The sequence below is a fragment of the Hippoglossus hippoglossus genome, chromosome 16 (genome assembly GCF_009819705.1).
Source record: "Hippoglossus hippoglossus isolate fHipHip1 chromosome 16, fHipHip1.pri, whole genome shotgun sequence".
Lineage (NCBI taxonomy): Eukaryota > Metazoa > Chordata > Actinopteri > Pleuronectiformes > Pleuronectidae > Hippoglossus > Hippoglossus hippoglossus.
The window spans coordinates 26,012,786-26,033,269 of record NC_047166.1 but is presented as its reverse complement, the minus strand read 5'-3'; the positions used below and the strand labels follow the sequence as shown (position 1 = coordinate 26,033,269).

The 20,484-nt window shown below is 40.5% G+C and overlaps 1 protein-coding gene across 1 annotated transcript in view; it reads right to left on the bottom strand.

The window, feature by feature from the left end:
* Nucleotides 1-20,484, bottom strand: part of LOC117776523 (vacuolar protein sorting-associated protein 13B-like) — a 312,145-nt gene that overhangs the window by 24,990 nt on the left and 266,671 nt on the right. The window contains 4 exon segments of the mRNA XM_034610493.1: nucleotides 2,786-2,961; nucleotides 3,199-3,282; nucleotides 5,407-5,673; nucleotides 7,151-7,306. Coding sequence (XP_034466384.1) covers nucleotides 2,786-2,961; nucleotides 3,199-3,282; nucleotides 5,407-5,673; nucleotides 7,151-7,306 — 683 coding nt within the window.

The window sequence follows — 20,484 nt, the reverse complement described above, 5'->3', positions numbered from 1 at the left end:
GCATGAATGTGACACATACATTAACTTTCCTTTTGAAGTAGACACTTCACAGCCAAATAGTTTTTAAATATAAATACTTTCAGTGATCGTCAACCATGTGCCACTTTTACCCAACAACATGCAGGTCCTCCTGCCAAGCCAGCTCTTTAGTTGATGATCTCCTCTGGTGGATGGTATGATTACAGATTGCTTGAAATGAAAACCTACATACCTTTGGGGTGATAAAGGCACACGATTTGAACCACTGCTGTGTGTTTTGTGAGCAAATTTGGCTTGGAAGCATGTTAACTTATTCTACGCCAGAAACAATTCAAGTGTACTTTTTTATTTCACTATAGAGAAAGACATCTCTTGACAGCAAATGACTATAGCCATTGTTCTGTTCAGAACGATTAAATTGACCTCTGCTTGAACTCTGCTTTTACCCTGAAACTTTGAGCGGTTTGAATATGCCTTTTCTTTGGAGTTTTCCTCCTGACATGCTGTCTTGCCTTACAAACAGTAATTTACAAAGATCACAGGAAAAGCTAAATGGCACTATATAATCCTATTGGATATCTCAGCCCCAGACACTGGTCAATTATGTCTTTACAACAAGGAGAAAAATAACTAAATCCAACACTGTAATGGCTTCTTCTCTTGCACTAGACAGCATCCAGTTCCACTTGGCTAAAGCAAAGCAGCCTCCTCACCCCAGGGAAGAGTATATTAATAGAGCCTATTGTGCTATAAAAGGAACACAGGGGCTGTTGCTTATGGATCTGGGGCAACACAGAGGAGAGGGACAAGGCGCTGACAGGAAGCTTTTCATCCAGGGCAGCTCCTGAGGGGGGAAGCTGGAAGAGGCTTCTGATTGTAACCCTCAGTTCTCTAATGTGGTGGCCAATATGAGGAGAGCAGGACATAACAGACTTGTCTGTGACTCTTTTGTCGCAGACCGCAGCTATGCGCTCTACCTCGTCTATTAGAGCCCACAACTATGTGTAATTACAGGAAGGAAAGATGAGCTGCTGACCAGTGAACATTCAAGATTGGATCTGTCCCAGAGGTTTGGGGTAGAGATTTGGTGGTTGTTGGGGTGGGTCTGTGTACATGTGTGAGCGTACAAAATATGTACATGTGTAAAGGTACATTTCCAATTGTGGCTTGCAGTGTGCACTTGTGAGGATGGCGAGGGATGAAGGATGGATTGTGTTGGGGGGCCAAGGAAGTGGAGTATGTAAATTTGTGTGGTGAGAGACAGTTAAGACAAGAGACGGATCGAGAAAACACTGTTTGCAATCCAGAGAGACAAGACACGTAATTGTTTCTGAGCTTGTTTTTTGTGTGCATGAAGGGGCCAAATGTATTCCCAGTCACTGTATGGCCACTGTGGTTCCTTTATGGCAGCTGAAATCAAAACAAACTTTGCAACCAGATATCTAAACACACAACAGTTACAGCAAAAAACTATCTCAGGGGGAGTCAATTAGATGTTTATTCTGTTTATTCAGCCACCACGGGCTGCTACCAAGGGATGATCTTTTTGACGTGGATTTGCATACAGCAATATAAATTACAGATAACAAATACAGTAGGAGCAACAACAATACAGTATGTACATGTGGTAGTTATTTCCTTTGGGGCCATCTATACTGAAACATAAACACTTGTGTTACTGAAAGACTATTTGGACCATAACTTCTGTCAAATACACTGTATGTACAAGACATGACACACAGAGTATAGTTGTGATGTTATTCAACTATATAACCTACATATGACTTACAGACACATGACATTTATTTTATGGGCAAATTTTGATGCAGCCACACATTTTAACAATTGATGCAGCTTAAAGTGGAGCCTACTATGATGAATTGTATAAAGAGCTGTCTCTTACAAGAGGATATGGATAATATGAGAAAGTGAGAACCCAGACTGACAAACTGGGGCAGAGTAACAGCCGCAGTAGTGATGTATGTAACAGACTCTGCCCATGATGAAGTGGTGACTGTCACACTTATGCTGGCACACAGCTAAGAAAGACAATGACAGACACATACACACAGACCACACACAAATTCAATGACACATGTGCACATACACTACTCATCCAACCACGCAAACATGTGTGCATACACACATCCTCTCCACACACAAACAAAATATGGAGACCATGCATGGCCAAAAAGCTGCTCTCTGTTAGGGCCTGTATCTAAATGAGGTGTAATTATGGTCCAGCCTGACATGTTGGAAATTGAGCTGTGTCTCAGGTGCTGCCAAGCTGGCTTCCTGTTCTACTAAAATGTGCCTGGATCCCCCTGGATCATGTCTCCATCTTGCCTCACAGAAACGAGAACATTGTGCGAGAGAATCTTAAGTAGGTGTCTCTCCATCTTTTGTAAATGGAGACAAATCCATTATGTCAGGGAGTCAGACTCTGTCCTTTGTGCAGTAGGAGCTTGTTGCTTATGGCATAATGTAACACTGGCTTTAAAGATGTAAATGGTTCAGTGTATCTGTCCTGCTGATCAGAAAAGAGAGGATTGGACAGAAGATAAAGGTCTGCCTCAGGCTTGAGGCGAGATCCTGAGTTGTGTTAACATGGGATGTTTAGAAAGGTAAATTATTGTGAGTCTGGGTCACAACTCTTTATTCTAAAGTGTTAATTATCTGATTATTTTAACGAGATCTACTTAAGCTTTAAAGGGTAAGAACTTAAAAATATAACAACACAATGTACTACATGGTATTAGTGTATCGAAGCTTGAATAGTTTTTTGAATTCTTTTTTTGTTTTTTACCTGGCCTGGAAAGTGAGATGGTGGGTGAGGTCAGCCTCGGTGTTTAACAGGGGCTCCTGGTGGCCCTGTCCATGTATCAGCTGGCTCTCTCTCAGTCCCAGACTCCTCTTCTCTATGTGGATAATGACTGGATCCGGCAAGTGGCTCCTCATGACAAAAAGTGGACTGAACACAACCTGAAACATTGCGTTCACACACAGCAATCATCAGTGAGAATTGGTGCACAAACACATTGAGTGTGACAAAGATAGTGAGCTGAGTGTGATAATAATCATAGAGGTTCAATCATTTTATTGCCATGATTCCTGATAAACAATATTTTTATGTTTATATTTTTTGGGCTTATTAATGAATTTAAGCTATTCTAATAAAATGGACTGGTTTATGTAAGTGTGTGTGTGCAGGATACCCACCACTCTCTGCTGCATGTGAGAGTCAGGTTCAATGGTGATGAGAGTGCACCACACATAGAGTAAAGAACCACTGGAACAAGGAACCTGAAAGGAGATTATTGATCTCAGTAATTATCGATCCAACTGTCCAATTCAAAAAATCGCAACAAGAGATATTTTAAAGATGTCATTCTGAACATAGGAGGGTGGAGTTTTATCAGTACATCTCATATCTCACCAACATTTCAAAGGGTTCACAGGAGAAAGACTGATCAGGAATGCTGAAGGGCAACTTGTTTGTGATTAGAATGTAAAATATGGATATCAGATCACTTAAATGCATTTGCTGCCTCTCACTCACAGACAGGATGTTTATTGCCTCCATCGGTGACAAATTATCATGTTTTGTCCTATAAAACTTTGTTTCTTGGCTTCTGCCAGTAGTTTAAAGTTAAGTCTCCCATAAAGCCTGTAACACAATATAATGGCTAAGGCGACTGACAGATGTTAGTGCTAGATAATGGGCCATTACAGGCAGTTAAATCTAGCAAGATTTAAAGACTGACGATATGTCCACCGAAGGCTGAGCACTCTTAATGTGTCACTGGTGTTTGTCTCATTCACTCCTCTGTTCTCAGTAAAGCCTAGTGATGCCAAGGCACGTAACAAGCGGCCTAGTTTACTACACACCGGGGACTTCATTTACTGGTGGGGACAGCAGAGGAGAGAAAAGAAACAGAGGGAATATGATCTTAATTAGAAAACAGCTTTTTGGTATGGGGGGAGTGGCACACACTGCCATATAACCCTGATCCACTAAAAACACTCAGGGCTGGGATAATGTCATTATGACCGGCTGTGCTCTGTCAAAAGAAATGGACGAGAAAATGGTGAAATAACAGATAGGGAGGAAGGTGAGATATGAGGGAGGGGAGTTACTTCAGATGGATTACCGATACAGAGAATCAGGATATAGAGGAGAAAGGTGACGGGCATCGAAAGAGGTGAGAGTTAGAGGGTGGAACAGGTGGACAAGCTGGATGCCAAAGGATGAAATAAATAAAGAGGATGAGTTAACAACTACAAGTTCAATGGGTGAGCCAGTGTGTGGGGGCGAGAGAGTAAAAGAAAGGGATAAAACAGAGTGAAATGGGAAGCAGACAGAGATAGAGAGATCTAAGGATTCGGCTACTAGTCCAGGCAGCTCTCTCATTTGGAGCCAAGCCTCCATATGTGTAATGAATGGCTGATCTGAGGAGAAGAGATAACAGCAGAGGTTGGAGAGGAGTCAGAGATGTCCAGACCCACACAGAAGCTGGAGCTGTAAAATGGCTAGCCGTTAACAACATTATAAAGGAAGGGAACAAAGAAAGAACATGGAGAGAAGGAAGAAAAACTAAAAAGTGCAAAACCAGCAAGGATGGAGGGAAGATGTGATCGTCTGGCGCTAATCCAGCAGTGTGAAAATGCCTTCAAAGCCTCTTGCCGTGCCCACATATCAGCTAGTGTTTGGTTATGGTTAGTGTTGTTATGAGAGAGCATAAACTGTATTTTCTCCCTCTCAACATGGTTGGGTTATGTTTTAGGGGCCTTTGTAAGCCTATCTGAGGGAAAGATCTCAATTTGTTCTCCAACAGTGAGTAGCAACATGCAAGCTCTGCCACTGTGGCCACCCAGGAGAAGAGGATCCGGTCACAGTTGGTGGTCTTGTCACCATTTCCAAACATGTGTGTGTATGTGGATGGAAAGCTGACTGGAAGTGGTCATGTTTGCAATGTGTGCGTCTACCTGTGTTGGTCAAAGTGGTACGTCCAGCCTCCATCTGCACAATCCACTCCATAATTCTGTAGCTACTACAGACTATACGCATGTGCTTATTGTTAGGAGATCGGATTCTGAGATAAATTTAGAGACAAACCATGTGAACGCTAACTCCACGAGCTTTAATCTCTTGTGCCATTAACAACAAAGGCAGATATAAAAATGTAGAATTGCCCATTGTTTTACAGATTAGAGCTGCAGACAAGTTTTACAAAATAGGCCTGTAAAAATCAAACATGTGAATAACAATTAAAATACTAACTAATGTCTCAAATAACTAACCAACAGTAAAAAGTAGACAGGTCTTTGGGGAAACAGCCCTAAACAAGCACCAGCTCAGTCTGGTCATGGAAATTAGTTCCAGCGCCAAATTGTGGTTACAGTTAGCCTAAGGGTCATGTAGTGTACCTGTACGACAGAGCTGCTGCTGCCGCGGTTCCTCCTCTCCAGCTGAACATCCTGGGACCAGTCTTCATCTCCTCGAGCCCTCACACACAGCTCTGTCATCTCAGTGTCCTCCAGCACATAGGAAGGCAACTTGGCCCCAGCCTCCAGGCAATCACAGTGTTCCCTAACCACTGTCTGACTGTCAGGCCCCACATAGTGCTGCACCACTCGGAGCTCAATGTCCTGAGACAGGTAGCTGCACATTACCTGCCGCCCACAGAATATTACCTGGAGAAAAATGACAAAAGAGGAGAATCCCTCCTATAAGTCCTCAGAAGCTGATTTTGTTACACCTTCTATTCAGCATTGTGCATGGCATAATACAGAGAGGGTTCAACTTTAAACATAAACAGAGTTTGATTTTCTCAACTCTACCTGTAGATCCCATGCAGGTTCTTTTTTGTTTTATGGGCATTTTTCACAAGCCAATACTGGTATAGCCAGTATGAGATGTCGGACACATATGGACCAAAAACCTGTCTTTTCTGTCAAAGTACTGTATGTACAATTAAATTTCCTATAAATCCAGAAAGGTTTGTCCTTCCATAGCTATTGCTGTGACAAATGCTACAGATATCAATTCATCTGACCACTCCCGTGTTGCATGGGTGTAATAAAGAACATTTCTCAGCACTGACTAGTCAATGAATCAGTTAGTACATAAATAAAAAACAGACAACTTAGTCTTTGATTAACACATTTTAAATTTACTAGCTTATTTTGCCTTTGCTATATCAATGTGAGTTGAATAGCTGTTAATATGATGGGAGGGTGACAGGAACCACACTTGACACTGTTTGTATAATAAACTGTCACCGCTATAATCTGATGGTATCTCTATATCTTTGGGAATACAGCAACCCTGCCTTTTGCAATTTGGAAAGATCCAAACATTATTCACTACTATTCTTGGCATAAAAAGGAGAATACCGCTGGTTTATGGTTAAATTTGGGCTGGTTTATGATTTCCTGTAATCTATTTGATGAATTGATGAGGGATATTGCTTTTTTGGTGGTCCTACAGCTCATAAACATGTGTTTTAGTGCTATAAAACAGATTACAAAAACTGAAAAAAACACAATACAGTGTTGTTAGCTGGGCAACTACTAAATCACAACACTGGATTTTAAAAATGCTCATCCATAAACAAGTGCTGGGAAACTGGCCAGATTTCTATAGCAGCAGTCAACAGGCATTACACAGCAAACATGGTGCTGTTTCCTCTGTGGTAATAAACCATTTGCAAGGTCTTTTACAGGTTAGCAGCAAAATAATCTGCAGGATCCCATATATTCACGGCATTGTTAAAAATGTTGGTCCCCCTGTGGTTTACATGGACAACAAATTTTCACTTGTCAATGAAAAAGTTGCCAAGAGTCCACCTTGATGTGGCTAGAATTTTTTTCTAAGTCAAAAGATTTTTAACAGTAAATACCAAACCTGACAACTGAATAAACTACATCTGTTGCTGAGATGAGACGGTGAGATAAAAATTAAGAACCCAGAAAAACCAACTGAATTTCTTTTGGTCAAATTAGAGCAACTGTAAGACTGTAACTGTTTCTCAATTATCTTTCATCTAAAATACAGACATTATTTGATGTACCAAATAAAATTATATATGTTTATGTGATTATGGTTGTAGGAGGAAGAAAGATGTTTAAAATTAAATAAAGCATGTTTAAAAAACAAAAGTAACAGTACCTGTTTCTGGACACCACTGAGCTGCACCACCTTGATGATGAGTGAGGCAGTGCGTCCTTTGTACTGAATGGTCCTCAGCAGAGTCCCTACGTTGTCCACGCTGAAGGCCTCTGACCAGCGCCAGTTCCCCCATCCCTCAATACAAATGTGCAGCAGCTGCAGGATAGAGAGACAGAGCAGGACAGTCTCCTTGTTTTTTAATTATCTCCATGCAAAAGGGAAGTAAACAACAAGAATTTTTGTTTAGAAGATTTTGAAAGGAGGGAGAAGTACAACAAAGTTCCTGTTTACTGGTTCTGAACAGGCCTGCTCCTGCACAGGGTAGAAATAGAAGGTTGCACACAATAAACTGACTGGTGGAAAACAGCTGATGTGGAAGCTCATTATGGCTGCATGTGTGTGTGTGTGAGTGTATACTTGTGCGGTTGGATGTGGAAGGCTCTGCTCTCCACACGTCTAAATAAGAGGCAGATAGTTTGGTACTCAACCTTTTTCAGCTTTACATCCATCACTTCAGTGTGGAGAACATCTATGTGTGTGGCAGAAATATACAGAGGCTGTCCTGTCTTTTGACATTCAAAACAACTTTACAGTGGTGACAATTTACAGAGCATTTTCCACTTCCATGTATTATGGTACACAACATGCCAGCAGGGCTGAACATGGGCATAGACACATCATTGATAAGATAGATACATCTATATGTGCAGACAGTCTGCAGACCAGTGTTTAAGTTACTTTCTCCATTACACAATACATAAAATACAATGCACTGAATGATGACATCAAGACATGAAGTGTATATATCTGAAGCCTTATCGACAGGCCCCCTCTACCTAATTCTACCCACAGCACAAAAGAGAAATGTATAACAACACTTCTGCACCAAAATAAAGTCAATAAGAGCACTCCACTTCTCTCTACATGATGCTGAACTCTACATGACAAGGAAACTAATTTGTCAAACAATGTGAGAGCTGTTATTAGATTATGGTCACAATATGAGCAGAATCATAAATATTTGGAGGGATCTAAAGCCTTCTCTCCCCTAAGGCAGCATGGCTGACCTTCCACCTGGCTGAACTCTCGATGTCAGCCCCACCGCCAACACAACTTCAAACTTGCAACAGTAACAAGGGGAGGGAAGAGAATGGGAGAGTGACAAAGAGGCAACACATGTGAGCGAAAGAGTCTAAAAAGATAAGGGACACAAGGGGGTCAGGGGAGGGACAGTTTCAGTGACAACACTGAAACACAGAAGAATTTACACTTTGACTTGTCGCTTCACTGCACCAAACATTTAGCCAATCTGTTTAAAGAAAAACAAATGACTCCTGAGGTCAAAGAGCATGGGGGGGGGGGGGGCTGTTCAAAACCTTCTGCGTTTCTCTCAACTGCAGTCTTTCCTCACTGTTTGAAGGCAGATTTCTTTACAAAAACATTCTTAATCAAAGCCTGAGTGCACTTATTTTTTTTAAAGATCATCCCTGCTCCCTGTCGGCAGAGTGGAAATTACATAATTTCTCAGATCCCCCGCTCAGTGGACTTAACTCGCAAGGAAAGTGGCAGGGCGGTGTAAGAGTTAAGGTTTGGTCTCAGAGTACAGAACTACTGCATGACTCAGAGTGGCACTAACATTATAATCAAGAGCAGGTATGATCATGGTGGTTTGAGAAAAACAAATTGTAAAATGGGATATAATTCCATTTTGATCCCAGTCTATCTTTTGAGCTGTTTTCAGACATGAACGGAAAATTTGGGCAATTGGGTCTGGACTTTCTTAGGGAGTTTGCCATTCATACAGGAACAGTACAGCAGGAGACTGTTCGGTGCAAACATGCTAACAACAATAGGAAAGTCTCTGGAGCATTCAGGTAGCCTCAGGGTAGAGCATGCAGGAACCAGGCATGGAAATCACTTGTTTATTTTCACAGCAGATCAACAGCAGCGTTGGCCCTCATTGCCAAAAGCTCTCAAATCTATTTGTCTTTTCAAGTTGACATCTTTGTCAGCATGTACATGTATGGCACCTTTTTATAATCCTGAGATATTTGTGTTCTTTTTGTCTTTTTCACAGTTTTGCTTGATTTACATCCCACTCACTTGCAGTGTTTATTCTCGGATGGGCTCACTCAGACATTATCTAGCCCACTAGTTTTTACTAGCCCACTAGTTTTTACTAGTATGCTGGCAGAAAAAACTCCAGGGATTAACTAACTGGACATTTCCCTCCTAACATACAGCCCCTCGGGATCATTTTAGGAGAATTTCTGGAGTTCAGTGCATAATCTAAAAGCAGTGTAAGTGACCTGGTACTAGATGAGTTCTTATTGCTCTTGTATTAGCCTCAGTCTTGAAGAGTTTAGGTGGGACTGGATTTGTGTTAATTATGCTCCTATGGCAGAGACCATTGCTGTGCCTCAGCACCATCTGTGAGGACCAATCTGTTATTTCAACACTCTCTCCTTTAACCCCTCGATCAATCCCTTTTTTCCTATCTACTTTATCATGCCTGTGGCTAAACTTGACCTTTAAGTGAGAAGTCATAATAATGTCGCTCCTCAAACTTCAAACAGCGACTGCTGCGCTTGTTTTAAATCATCACTGTTCTGACTCAGGCGGTGGAAGAAAAGAAAGAAACAGCAGTGACACAGATGAACTGGATACGTAGGATGACAAGAATGAAAAATAAGAAGCTGCTTTGCCTCTTTGTGATTTAATGACACTGAGAAATCCCAGTCAGCCACATGTGGTAGTTTTATACACATGGATTAAAACTGGCCTAAGAGCTTTCAACTGAATGTAGAACTCAGGCAATACTGAAGGTGTTGTGGCTTGAGAAGACCAGGCTGCCAAAGTGACAAATCAATACTTGACTGAAATAAGTGGAAAATAATTTAAAAAAAGTGTAAAAACAAACAGCATCTACTCCAACTTTACTTTGATAAGGATGAGGAATTTAATAATCATTAAAATCTTTTTAAACTCTAGAGTAAGAGTGATTCTCTTACTCTAATATCTTGACAAAACAACTTTAGAGCAAAACCAGCTTTCAGATTGTTAAATCAGCTGCAAATTACGTTTATTTAATCTAAGAATTTTAAGAACTCCTAAACCATCAATCAATAACTGGAAATGATTTCAAGATTTTTGTCGAAAACCAACTTCGAGCCGATATAATGATTATTTCCCAAGTTGGGTATTCGGTGTAAAAGAAATGTAAAAATAAAATCTTTGTCTCTCTTTGTTTCCCTTTATGCCCCTGTGAGAGACATGCAGAGGTGGCAAAGGTACTCACATACTTAAGTATAAGTACAGATACTTGTGTAAAAAAAGACTCTGTTAAAAGTATAAGTACTGATTCAACTCCTTTACTCAAGTAAAAGTAAGAAAGTATAGGTTCTGAAAAGTACAAAAGTAAATAGTAAGAATTATTTTTTAACTTCAATGATATATTATGCCTCTTTTGATAACTTGACAAAACGAAAACAGTTCTAGGCACAAACAAGATAGGAGAGTTTCCCTCTTTTGTTAATAACCTGCACAGTGCTGGTACAGAGAAAGAAAAATCACTGGACACAGTCTAGTTCTGCTGCAAGCCAAATTTCAGACAGAATAATAAAGACTGAACTGAACCGAGCTCCTGCATGAGCACCTGGATCGTTTTTTACAGGGAATAAATGGATGAGGAATGTGCTGGCGTTGATTAAGTCCCTGCCCTTTGTACACACCGCCCGTCGCTACTACCGATTGGGTGGTTTAGTGAGGTTTTGTGCAAGCATAGATATAAAATATAAAAATAGTTAACAATATAAAATATAAAAGTACTATAAAAACGAGAAAAATGATTCTGCAAATGGTTTTAAACACTAGCGAGGGATATTGCAATATAAAGGGTAGATATTTACAATCTGAAGAATGTAAAATACAAATGTTATTCATCCCACTTCAATCGAGATGAATCATCTGAATGAAACAGGACTATCTATTCCTGCTTGAACTAAATAACTTCCATTCCTCTTTGGTCTAATGTCCATTGTCATGGTAACAGGGGTTACTTGCCTTGTAGTGGTCAGACAATAATGAAGGCTGTAGTTTGATATGGTTTGTATATTACCATGATATCAATTGGTTTATTGGCTTTGCCGCAGTCTAAGCTGCTTATATACATACAGAACCTACAGGTGCTTAATGTTGAACACATAATGATAAAGACCCTGTTGATACTGACTAACCTAGACATAACAAGGAACACCTGTCTATTAAACCAAAATATCAGAGGGTCAGAATGACGACGTTCAATCCACACGATCATGTTGGGACCATGTATGGCCGTATCGCAAGATCAGGACCACATGAACTTTCTAAAACCCCACCACCCAGATTTGCCCGTTGCTATAGTAATGCAATACAAAACCCAAACATTGGACTGACACACTCAGAATTAGTGTTAACTTCTGAGAATTACCATCCTTACTCGCCTGACAAGCTGTGGGTAGAGAGATGTCATGTCTATTGCCTGTTCCATTGCTTAATCCGGTCCCAGGAGAAAATTATTACCAACTACATTTTTTGTAAAGATGTTAAGGTATTAGTCAGTCAGAACCAAAGCTATGTAAACAGAGTCAATGCCTCATTCAAATGGTAAACTTCAAATTCAGGTTTTTGCTTCAACAACTCTGGTGTCAGCACAAGGCACAAGCATAGATGGACTGAAGATGAAAACTAATTTACATGCATGCACACACACACACACACCACATGTCCTCTAAACCCTGCCCGCCCCCAGACAGAACGAGTCACTGTAACTGCTATCCGTCTTCTGTCCTCTCACAGGAATGTGCCTGGGCACAAATAACCAAAAAATAAATGTGTGTCTACAGTGGAGATGTAATCAGAATTCCTGGATGCTGCAGAGTCGAGCTGACATAGCCACAGTGGTTGCTGGTCGTCTAGCCATTACTACCACTCCTTCATTCCATCTCACTCAGACTATAATAGGGGGGACATTGGGACATGAAGTAGAGGTATAAACAACATTGGTAGCTTTGCACAAAAGTTTCCATAACAGGCTCAAAAGGGCTGTGGCTAGTCTTTGAGGACTGATTTCGTCTGAATTCTAAAATAAATGCTTGAAAGTTTCAGAATTTGAAAACAATGTCAACTCAATGTCATATATCACACATTTTAAAATAATCCGTTCTGCCCATGTTATTTAATTCTATCTGGGCTTAGATGAGAATAGAGGGATGTGAGAACAGAGGCCTGTCTTGTCTGGTGAAATATCTTTGGGAGCAGGGAGCTAGACACCAGACAAATGAGACAGAAGTTTACCCTCAGATGCAAAGCAAAATTATATAGATTTGGACTTTGTGCTTCAGAAATGATGGGTATAAGAAAGAAATTAAAGAAGGAGGCAAAGTTGGACTGCAGAGAACATAAATTAGTTTAACACAACAGCATCATTGCCAGGCCAGTGAGGGCTAATCCATTTAACATGAAAGAATTATGGTGGTTTTAACAGCTGTCTGCAAGGCTTCTCTCCTCCTTGGCTCCCTCTCCCTGACAAAAGAAGCAGGGCAGTGCTACTTCAAAGTCCAGATTTGCAAGTCTAAGAAGCGGTTTGAGAGCTGGAAAAAGGTACTGAGGGAAGGCATTGTGTGGATCCGTGGTTGACAGAGGAGACGTTAAGAGGTTTATGCTTGACTAACATTGTTCCATAGTTCTCGCTCTGGTTTCTACCAAGGCATCTTAGACATTTTAGAGCCCCAAGAGTTGCAGGAGATGCAGATGTGGCAAGTGTTTGCACCAAATGAAGGGAGCTAACAAAAGGAATACTGTCTGAGTGGAGAGAGGTTTGAAAACCACACAATGGGGGGATGAAGGGGTCAGTAGTCGAGGAACCCTGGAAGGACAGAGACCTCATTTCAGTTTGAGAACACAGAAAAGCTTGCCCGAGTCTTCTGTAGCAAAATAACAGCAAAATGATTGAAAGACATACACAGTATACTCCACACACAAAACACATACAGTTAACAAACAGGCATGCATAGTTTCACCCACAGCATCTTTAAACTAATTTCTACCCAAACATCCTTTCTACCTGCTTATCTCTGTTCTTGCTCACATGACACTAGCTCATCCCAACTTTCAATAAGTCCACTGGTGCATTGTAAAGACATTTCTTCAGACAAACACACATACTGCACACACAAGTGACAAAAGTGGCGTGTTCTTGATCACAGGCTAACTAGACAAAGGAAGACCTCAGCCACCCATACCATGACCACAACTAGAGTGCCTCTTAAATACCAGCGGCTCTATACGGTGACTGCAGTTTAACAACATGAATGCAATTGATGCCTCCACTAATTTGGCAATGCAATGCATACTAGCTAGACTGTGTCCAGGGTTTTTTTTCTTTCTCTGTACCAGCACAGTGCAGGTTGTTAACAAAAGAGGAAAACTATCCTATTTTGTGTGCCTAGAACTTTTTTCGTTTTGTCGAGTTATCAAAAGAGGCATAATGTATCATTGAAGTTAAAAAATAATTCTTACTTTTTACTTTTGTACTTTTCAGAGCCTGTACTTTATTACTTTTACTTGAGTAAAGGAGTTGAATCAGTACTTCTACTTTTCTACTTTACGAGTCGTTTTTTACACAAGTATCTGTACTTCTACTTAAGTAAAGAATGTGAGTACTTTTGCCACCGCTGCAGAGAAGTATGCTTCACTACAACAAAACCACAAGCTCGGCCATTAAAAGAACAAATGCAGCATTGGTTACCCTATAGAGCTACTCATAACAGAATGGCAGTTTGTTTAATAAAACTGAAGCCCAGTAAATTGTGGTTTATCCTGCTTGTGACCTAGTGCCAGTAAAGCTTGTGCATTTGTGCCTCTATCTAACTTGGCCAGGTTGATAGCTGGTAAACTGGATGGATACATGTTTTTGGTTCTCAAACATTTGGAGGATAAAGCTATGTCCAATACAAGCCATCTTAGTTTTGTAGTTATTTCTTCTGAAAGGCCTGTCTGGGTCTTAAGGCGTCATGTGACCTGTTTCATGTGCCACTTGGCCAAAACTGCCATCCAGCCCAGTGCCCTGGGATTGGTCAAATAGCACCAAGGTGCTGTCCATGGTGCTGAACCCTGGCCACATTGCTTGCTGATTTTACACCAAACTTATATACACGTATTCTATAGCTGTCTGTCCCACAACTGTACTTGGCTTTCAAACAGCTCATCAAAATGAGAAAGTTTATCCAAGTATCACATTTTCATTTGTGAGTATGCAAAATGCTCTGGTTTGTAAAATACATTGGAAACACGAGGCAGAACCAAACCCTCACAGGTCCTTAAAATCTAGAGGGAAGCATGGGTAGTTGTAGGTTTTGGGTTGTTACTTGCCCATAGTGGAAAAGACCCAAATGTGGTTCGGACTCACAGTCAAGGCAACAGGGAATGATATCCAAAAGAAACCCTCCACCTGGATAATGTGTTTTGTCCAGTGACTATACAGTGCTTTCTGTGTTGAATAAATCAAATAATGATCAGCTTGAAAGATAAACTTAAGTTCTGAAAAGGTCAAAAAAGAAAAGATTATTATGTCACGTTGATCATTATGTCCAAACAAAAGACATGGACAACAAGGAAAGACTTCATTATTGAACTGACATCACAGTAGAACATGGGCGCTTCAATTTGTTAAAACTGGGATCTTGATTTAATATTAAAATCTGCTGTCTTACGCAAAGAGTGTTGTACAAACATACCAACACTTTTGCCATGTAAACACCACCCAGAAACAGTTCTGTTGGCCAAACCGGGTTTCAAACCACTCTTTAACTTTTGAACCGCTAACAAACAGCATGTTTAAAAATATTTACAAAGAAAAACAAATATGATATTTTCATGGCTTAGCGCTTGTCAAGATTTTAATTAAATTAATCTCTATTATTCAGAGGGAGATCTTCCTCTGGGAGGAATAACTACAAAGGCAGTGGAATAATTCTCTCTCTCTCTCTCTATGTACACATGACAGACCAATGTCAGTGAGAGTGAAAACAAAGAAGATGAGCAAGAATGACTGTCCTTCCTGTTGTGATTTTCACAAAAGAAATGTCTGTGGTGGACATTTGCGGTGTAGAGCTGCGGAATGTAGTACATTGTTTTAAAAAGGTTGGATAAGGACCAAATGGGGGGGGGTTGCAAAATGATGAGAATGGGTTCCGAGAATATTCAAGAGTCACTGATTTCAGAAATGTTAGGGTTAATGCATAATGTTGTTCGCATAATTTACTTTTGTATGAAAAACAAACTGTGACAAACGAGGCTAAGAACTTGGGACATACCCTATTAATCACCAATCAAGCTTGCTTTCCAAGCACAGAAAAACAATCTTTGTGATATTTATTAAGAACAAATACTAACTAAAGGGAAGTCCTAATTTCTTAAAGAGTTGAAGGAATGGGGTAAATGAAATTGGATAAACAGACTGGCTGCTGAGGCATCTGAGCCCTTTGATTGAGATAGTTGATTTTTAGCCTTATTCCATAGGGACGATCAGAGGTGTAAGCTAAAGAAACTTTAGTGCTAAACTATAAGGACTGTGGCCTAGGAAGCTAATTTAAATATTACCATATATAAAGAAATGTGAAATGATTGGACTGTAGAACCACCTGCTTAAGATGTCAGATTATATAAATACAACCCTTTTTGAGGAAATATCATTGTTCTCCATGGGCAAAATAACTTTTGTCATTCTTTGAAGAAGCCAAGACACTGTATACAAATAACACAGAGATACTTTCCGTTTTTAGAAGTTCACATGTGGATTTGGGCAGTTTCTGTTTCTCTGCTGATGCATAATCTTGCCATCATCAAGCTTTACTGTAGAAATGTCATTATAGGTCATTACCAGTACCTGGTGTTCGGCCCAAAGAATTTATTTTTGGTCTCATCAGAACAGAGGATATTCTTCCACATGCTCTAGAAAACCTTTAAATGCCATTTGGCAACTCCGAGCAGGCTGCCATGTGTATTTTACGGATAAGGCTGTAACAAGACCGAAACGATACTCAAACCTGCTGCCACTGCTGCAGGTGCAACCTGTTGATCTCTCATTAATTCAAATGTAACACTCGATCAACATAATAACACTTCTACTTAAAGTTAGGGTGGGCTGTTTTACAGATTACACTTATTTTACTGTCTTCCAACTGCATGCATAATGTGATTAAAATGGTCCAGTCATGATCGAGAGATCATGCCTGCAGTAAAAGTTAGGCTTGTTTAATTAGCTCAAGATGGATAATAACCCTGAGATTGCAGACACCCCAGCCACATTCGAGTCAGCAGTTTGGGAACACTTTGGTTTGGTTAGTTCATTTCACATTTATTGGAGCAACTTTGCTTCTAACGCATGGGGTTGGCCACTGAGGTTGGTATTTTAAGATATTTAATAGGAAAACAGAGTGTATCACCTGAGTTTTAAGGAAGAAGTATAAAGTGATTCCGAAAACTTTAAGGTTTTTGGGTGTGTTTATTTTTCTCTATATGCTCAAAAGCAAGTAGGTGTGGTGGATTTTTGAATTAGCATTAGCACTCTGGTTTCTTCAGCCTTATAGGGTAAATGTTTCCATCAGTGATTTATGAGTTATCATCTGGATAATAAAGGTCTGAAGATCTGATGGAGAAAGTTGAACAACTTGTTTTCTTCACTTTTAGACTTGATAAGTTTAATAACCTATATGTACCACTCCGGATCTGAAGAATCAGTGGTGTATTTATAACTCTTTCTGCCATTGAATGGTGAATGAGAGGCAATAGTGAAGCATTTTTATAATTCATATCAGTGAGTAAGAGGATGAGAATATGAAGATAATTACTGGATCATGAGCAATTTTATATAAGGTTGTTATTCCTGGACCTGGAATGTGAATTGTGCATAGCCAAATAAAGCTGCAAACCATGTTTTTTGAGTTATCTTGCCAAGGAAACTGAGACAATTATGATCCCCTCTCTAAGGACTGACTTAGCTTCTGATACATTGACTCACACACAATTTGTTTTTTGTTGCCATAGACACAAAATGTTAAAATAACCCGAACATGATGCAAGTTCATTTTTAATCATTCAGCCAATTTATCTAGCATTTTTTTGACGGAGGATTTGCCTTAATAATCATGGTGAATCATGGTTGTTTCAGTGCGTAGATAGAGTGTGACAGCACAGGATGAATGACTGTACTGTCACACTCTGATGAGCTATTAATAATGACTCAGTGGGCGATTTACATTCATCAGTAGTTCATGTTCCTCCACATGAATGTGAGCTCACATACAAACCATGATCAAAATGTAAAGGTTAAAGCCAATGTTTAACCTTTCCCTGATAATACTTCAACAACTTTTTTTTTCAACTCTCTTCTTCCTTTTTTTAACCTAAACTAATACCTTTAAGTACATGTCTGCCTTCTGGACCTAATCCAGCTCAGAGGATAAACAACAGGAAAGACAGCAGTCCCTTTCACTGGCTTCACATTCTCCCTCTGATCAGTCAGTATGTGAGTTAACCTGACTGAAAGTAATATCCCCCCAGAGGGTCAGCCTAAGCTAGTGCAGTTAAAGCCACAATCTTGGAACAGCCCAAACCAGCCACTTCACTTGAGGGCAGTGTTTATTAAACAATGGGTCAGGATAGAGAAATATGAAATCCTACTTGAAAAAAGAGCTGATACATTTTAAGAACTAAGTACTTGATTTCCTTATTTTTCTGATTTTGAATAATAAGCTGTAAAAGTTTAACCGGGTTTCAGGTCGTATTAGATGGACATAGCAAAGCACCTATGGCAAGTACGCAACAGGACACAAAAATAATATGCTGTGTTGCTGACACATTAACTTACACATATAAATAAAATCAGCCAGTACATTGATCTAAAAGTGTTCTCTCACTCTCCTCTCTCATATTCTCCATACACTACCAAATACCTCCCTGTCATGCGTGCTTCCAACAACTCGCCCAATCTTACCGCAAACTAATAGTCCTGGGCTGCTATCTACAGCACATTACCCCTGGAAACCACACACGCAAACACCAACATAACACTGACACACAGATACTAATGGCCCAATACCACACACACACACACACACACGCACACGCACACACACACACACACACACACGCACACGCACGTACGAACGTAGAGACACACATCCAGGGAGAGAGAGGGAGGGCTCTACTGTAGATGCCTGCTGCCTGAGTAAATTACAATTCATTCAAATTGTGCATATTCCTTGTAGGCACTTAAAATGTCCTTCCCAAATCCAGGGGGCTTTTTACACCCCTCTCCCTGCTAACCACACTAACCACAGGGATTTCCATCAGCCAGGCTGCATCCTGTACAGAGCAGCCAGATATTTCAACCATTCACGCCACACACCAGAGCCCTGAAAAAGAGCAGGGTGAGGACAGCGTGTGTTTGTGTGTTAGAGATAGTCATAAACTGTAACTATAACCTAGAGAGAGTGTAGTTATAGGCATGATCATCCTGATATATAAAAAAACTAATAATCAACCTATATATTTTTATGTATTGCTCCCTCTATAAAAGATTTTGTGTGTTGATAAACTTCTTCACCTTGGCTGGTAAATGCTGGGGTGTGAAGGCATGCTGTGCTCAAAAGAGAGAAATGAGAGTGAGAGGCCTGACAGATTCCAGGCCCAAGGAAACATTTTATCATGTGTGTATATGTCGGTCTGAGTTTGCACTTATGGTAAGATGACAGTGGGCTCTAAGGACATGACTGCCTCAATCAACCCTTTCAATGCATTTTAAGGTCATAATTGTAAGCAGAAACAAGATGGTAGAGACCGGGGAAGGGAGACGGGCAGAAACAGAGGAGCAGTGAGAGGGAGTGTGACCTGAGCCAAGGTTCACTTTTCACTGCAAAAACAATCCGCTTGAGTGTTCTTCTGAGAGAAGTGACAGATATTCTGAGGTATGTCAACACTACGGGAAGTGTACACTGGTTAGACTGCTCAGAATCACACACATTAAGCTCTCCTCTTTTGCACATGGACACACAAAAGTACACACAGGAGATTGCAGGATGTTAAATATGCCTCCCTGTTTTGGTTCAAGCTGAAACAACAGCAGGCCTGTTCATGTAGGAAGGTCCTTCTCTCTACACGAACACTTTCTGTGCAAGTCTATGGGCAGGCATTAAGGGAGGATTAAAGGATTTACTGTATGACAATAAAGCATGATTGGCAAATCTACTCAACTATACTCCCTTTATGGACTGTTTGTGCATCATGAACAGAGAGAAATGGAAAGGGTGGGAGGAACAGAAAGATAGCAGCAGACACATTTTTGGCTGAAGAGTCTACTAAGCCCAGTGTTAAAGGGATAGTTCACCGAAAAATTCAAATTCACTCATTATCTACTCACCACTATGCTGATGGAGGGGTGGGTGAAGTGTTTGAGTCCACAAAACACTTCTGGAGTCTCAGGGGTACACAGTGTTGCAGCCGAATCTAATACAATTGAGGTAAATGGGACCCCTTCTTCAGACTTCGTGTGGCTACGTCTGCTAGCATCGCCACTTCCTGTAGTGGACTTTTAGGCTAAATGCAAGATGTAAATGACCTTGTTTCTAGTCAAATATGAATGTCAGGGCTTGCGGACACTTGGGCGACACCACACGAGCCGTATGAAGGCTTGTTGTGTTTCTGTTGTTTTATTACGTCTGAAGAAGGGGTCACCTTGACTGAATCACTGTTTACCCCTGAGACTCCTAAAGTGTCTTGTGGACTCAAACACTTCACCCTCCCCTCCGTCGGCATAGTGGTGAGTAGATAGAGTGAATTTAAATTTTTCAGTGAACTATCTCTTTAAGAGCATGATATTACAGGTACAGTATCTACCTTGACAACTTTGTGTGATTGGCTTGCATTTCCCTGTGCATTATTTCCTTATCTCTACTCCTTCTTACAACTGCAAATTAGTACCTGTGGCTGTGTATGTGTGGGAGTGTGTGTGAGTATGTGTGTTCCCAGGGGACAGGCCAAGTGGGACACACACATCTCACCATGGCCATGAGGACAGGATAATGGCTTGGCCTCTTGACAGATCCAGAGATTGGCCATTTATAGAATAGGTGGGGAGTGTGTTCTTCAGTATTCATTTGTATTTATTTGTGTGTGTGTGTGTGTGTGTGTGTGTGTGTGTGTGTGTGTGTGTGTGTGTGTGTGTGTGTGTGTGTGTGTGTGTGTGTATGTGTGTGTGTGTGTGTGTGAGAGAGAGAAAGATAGAGATTAATACT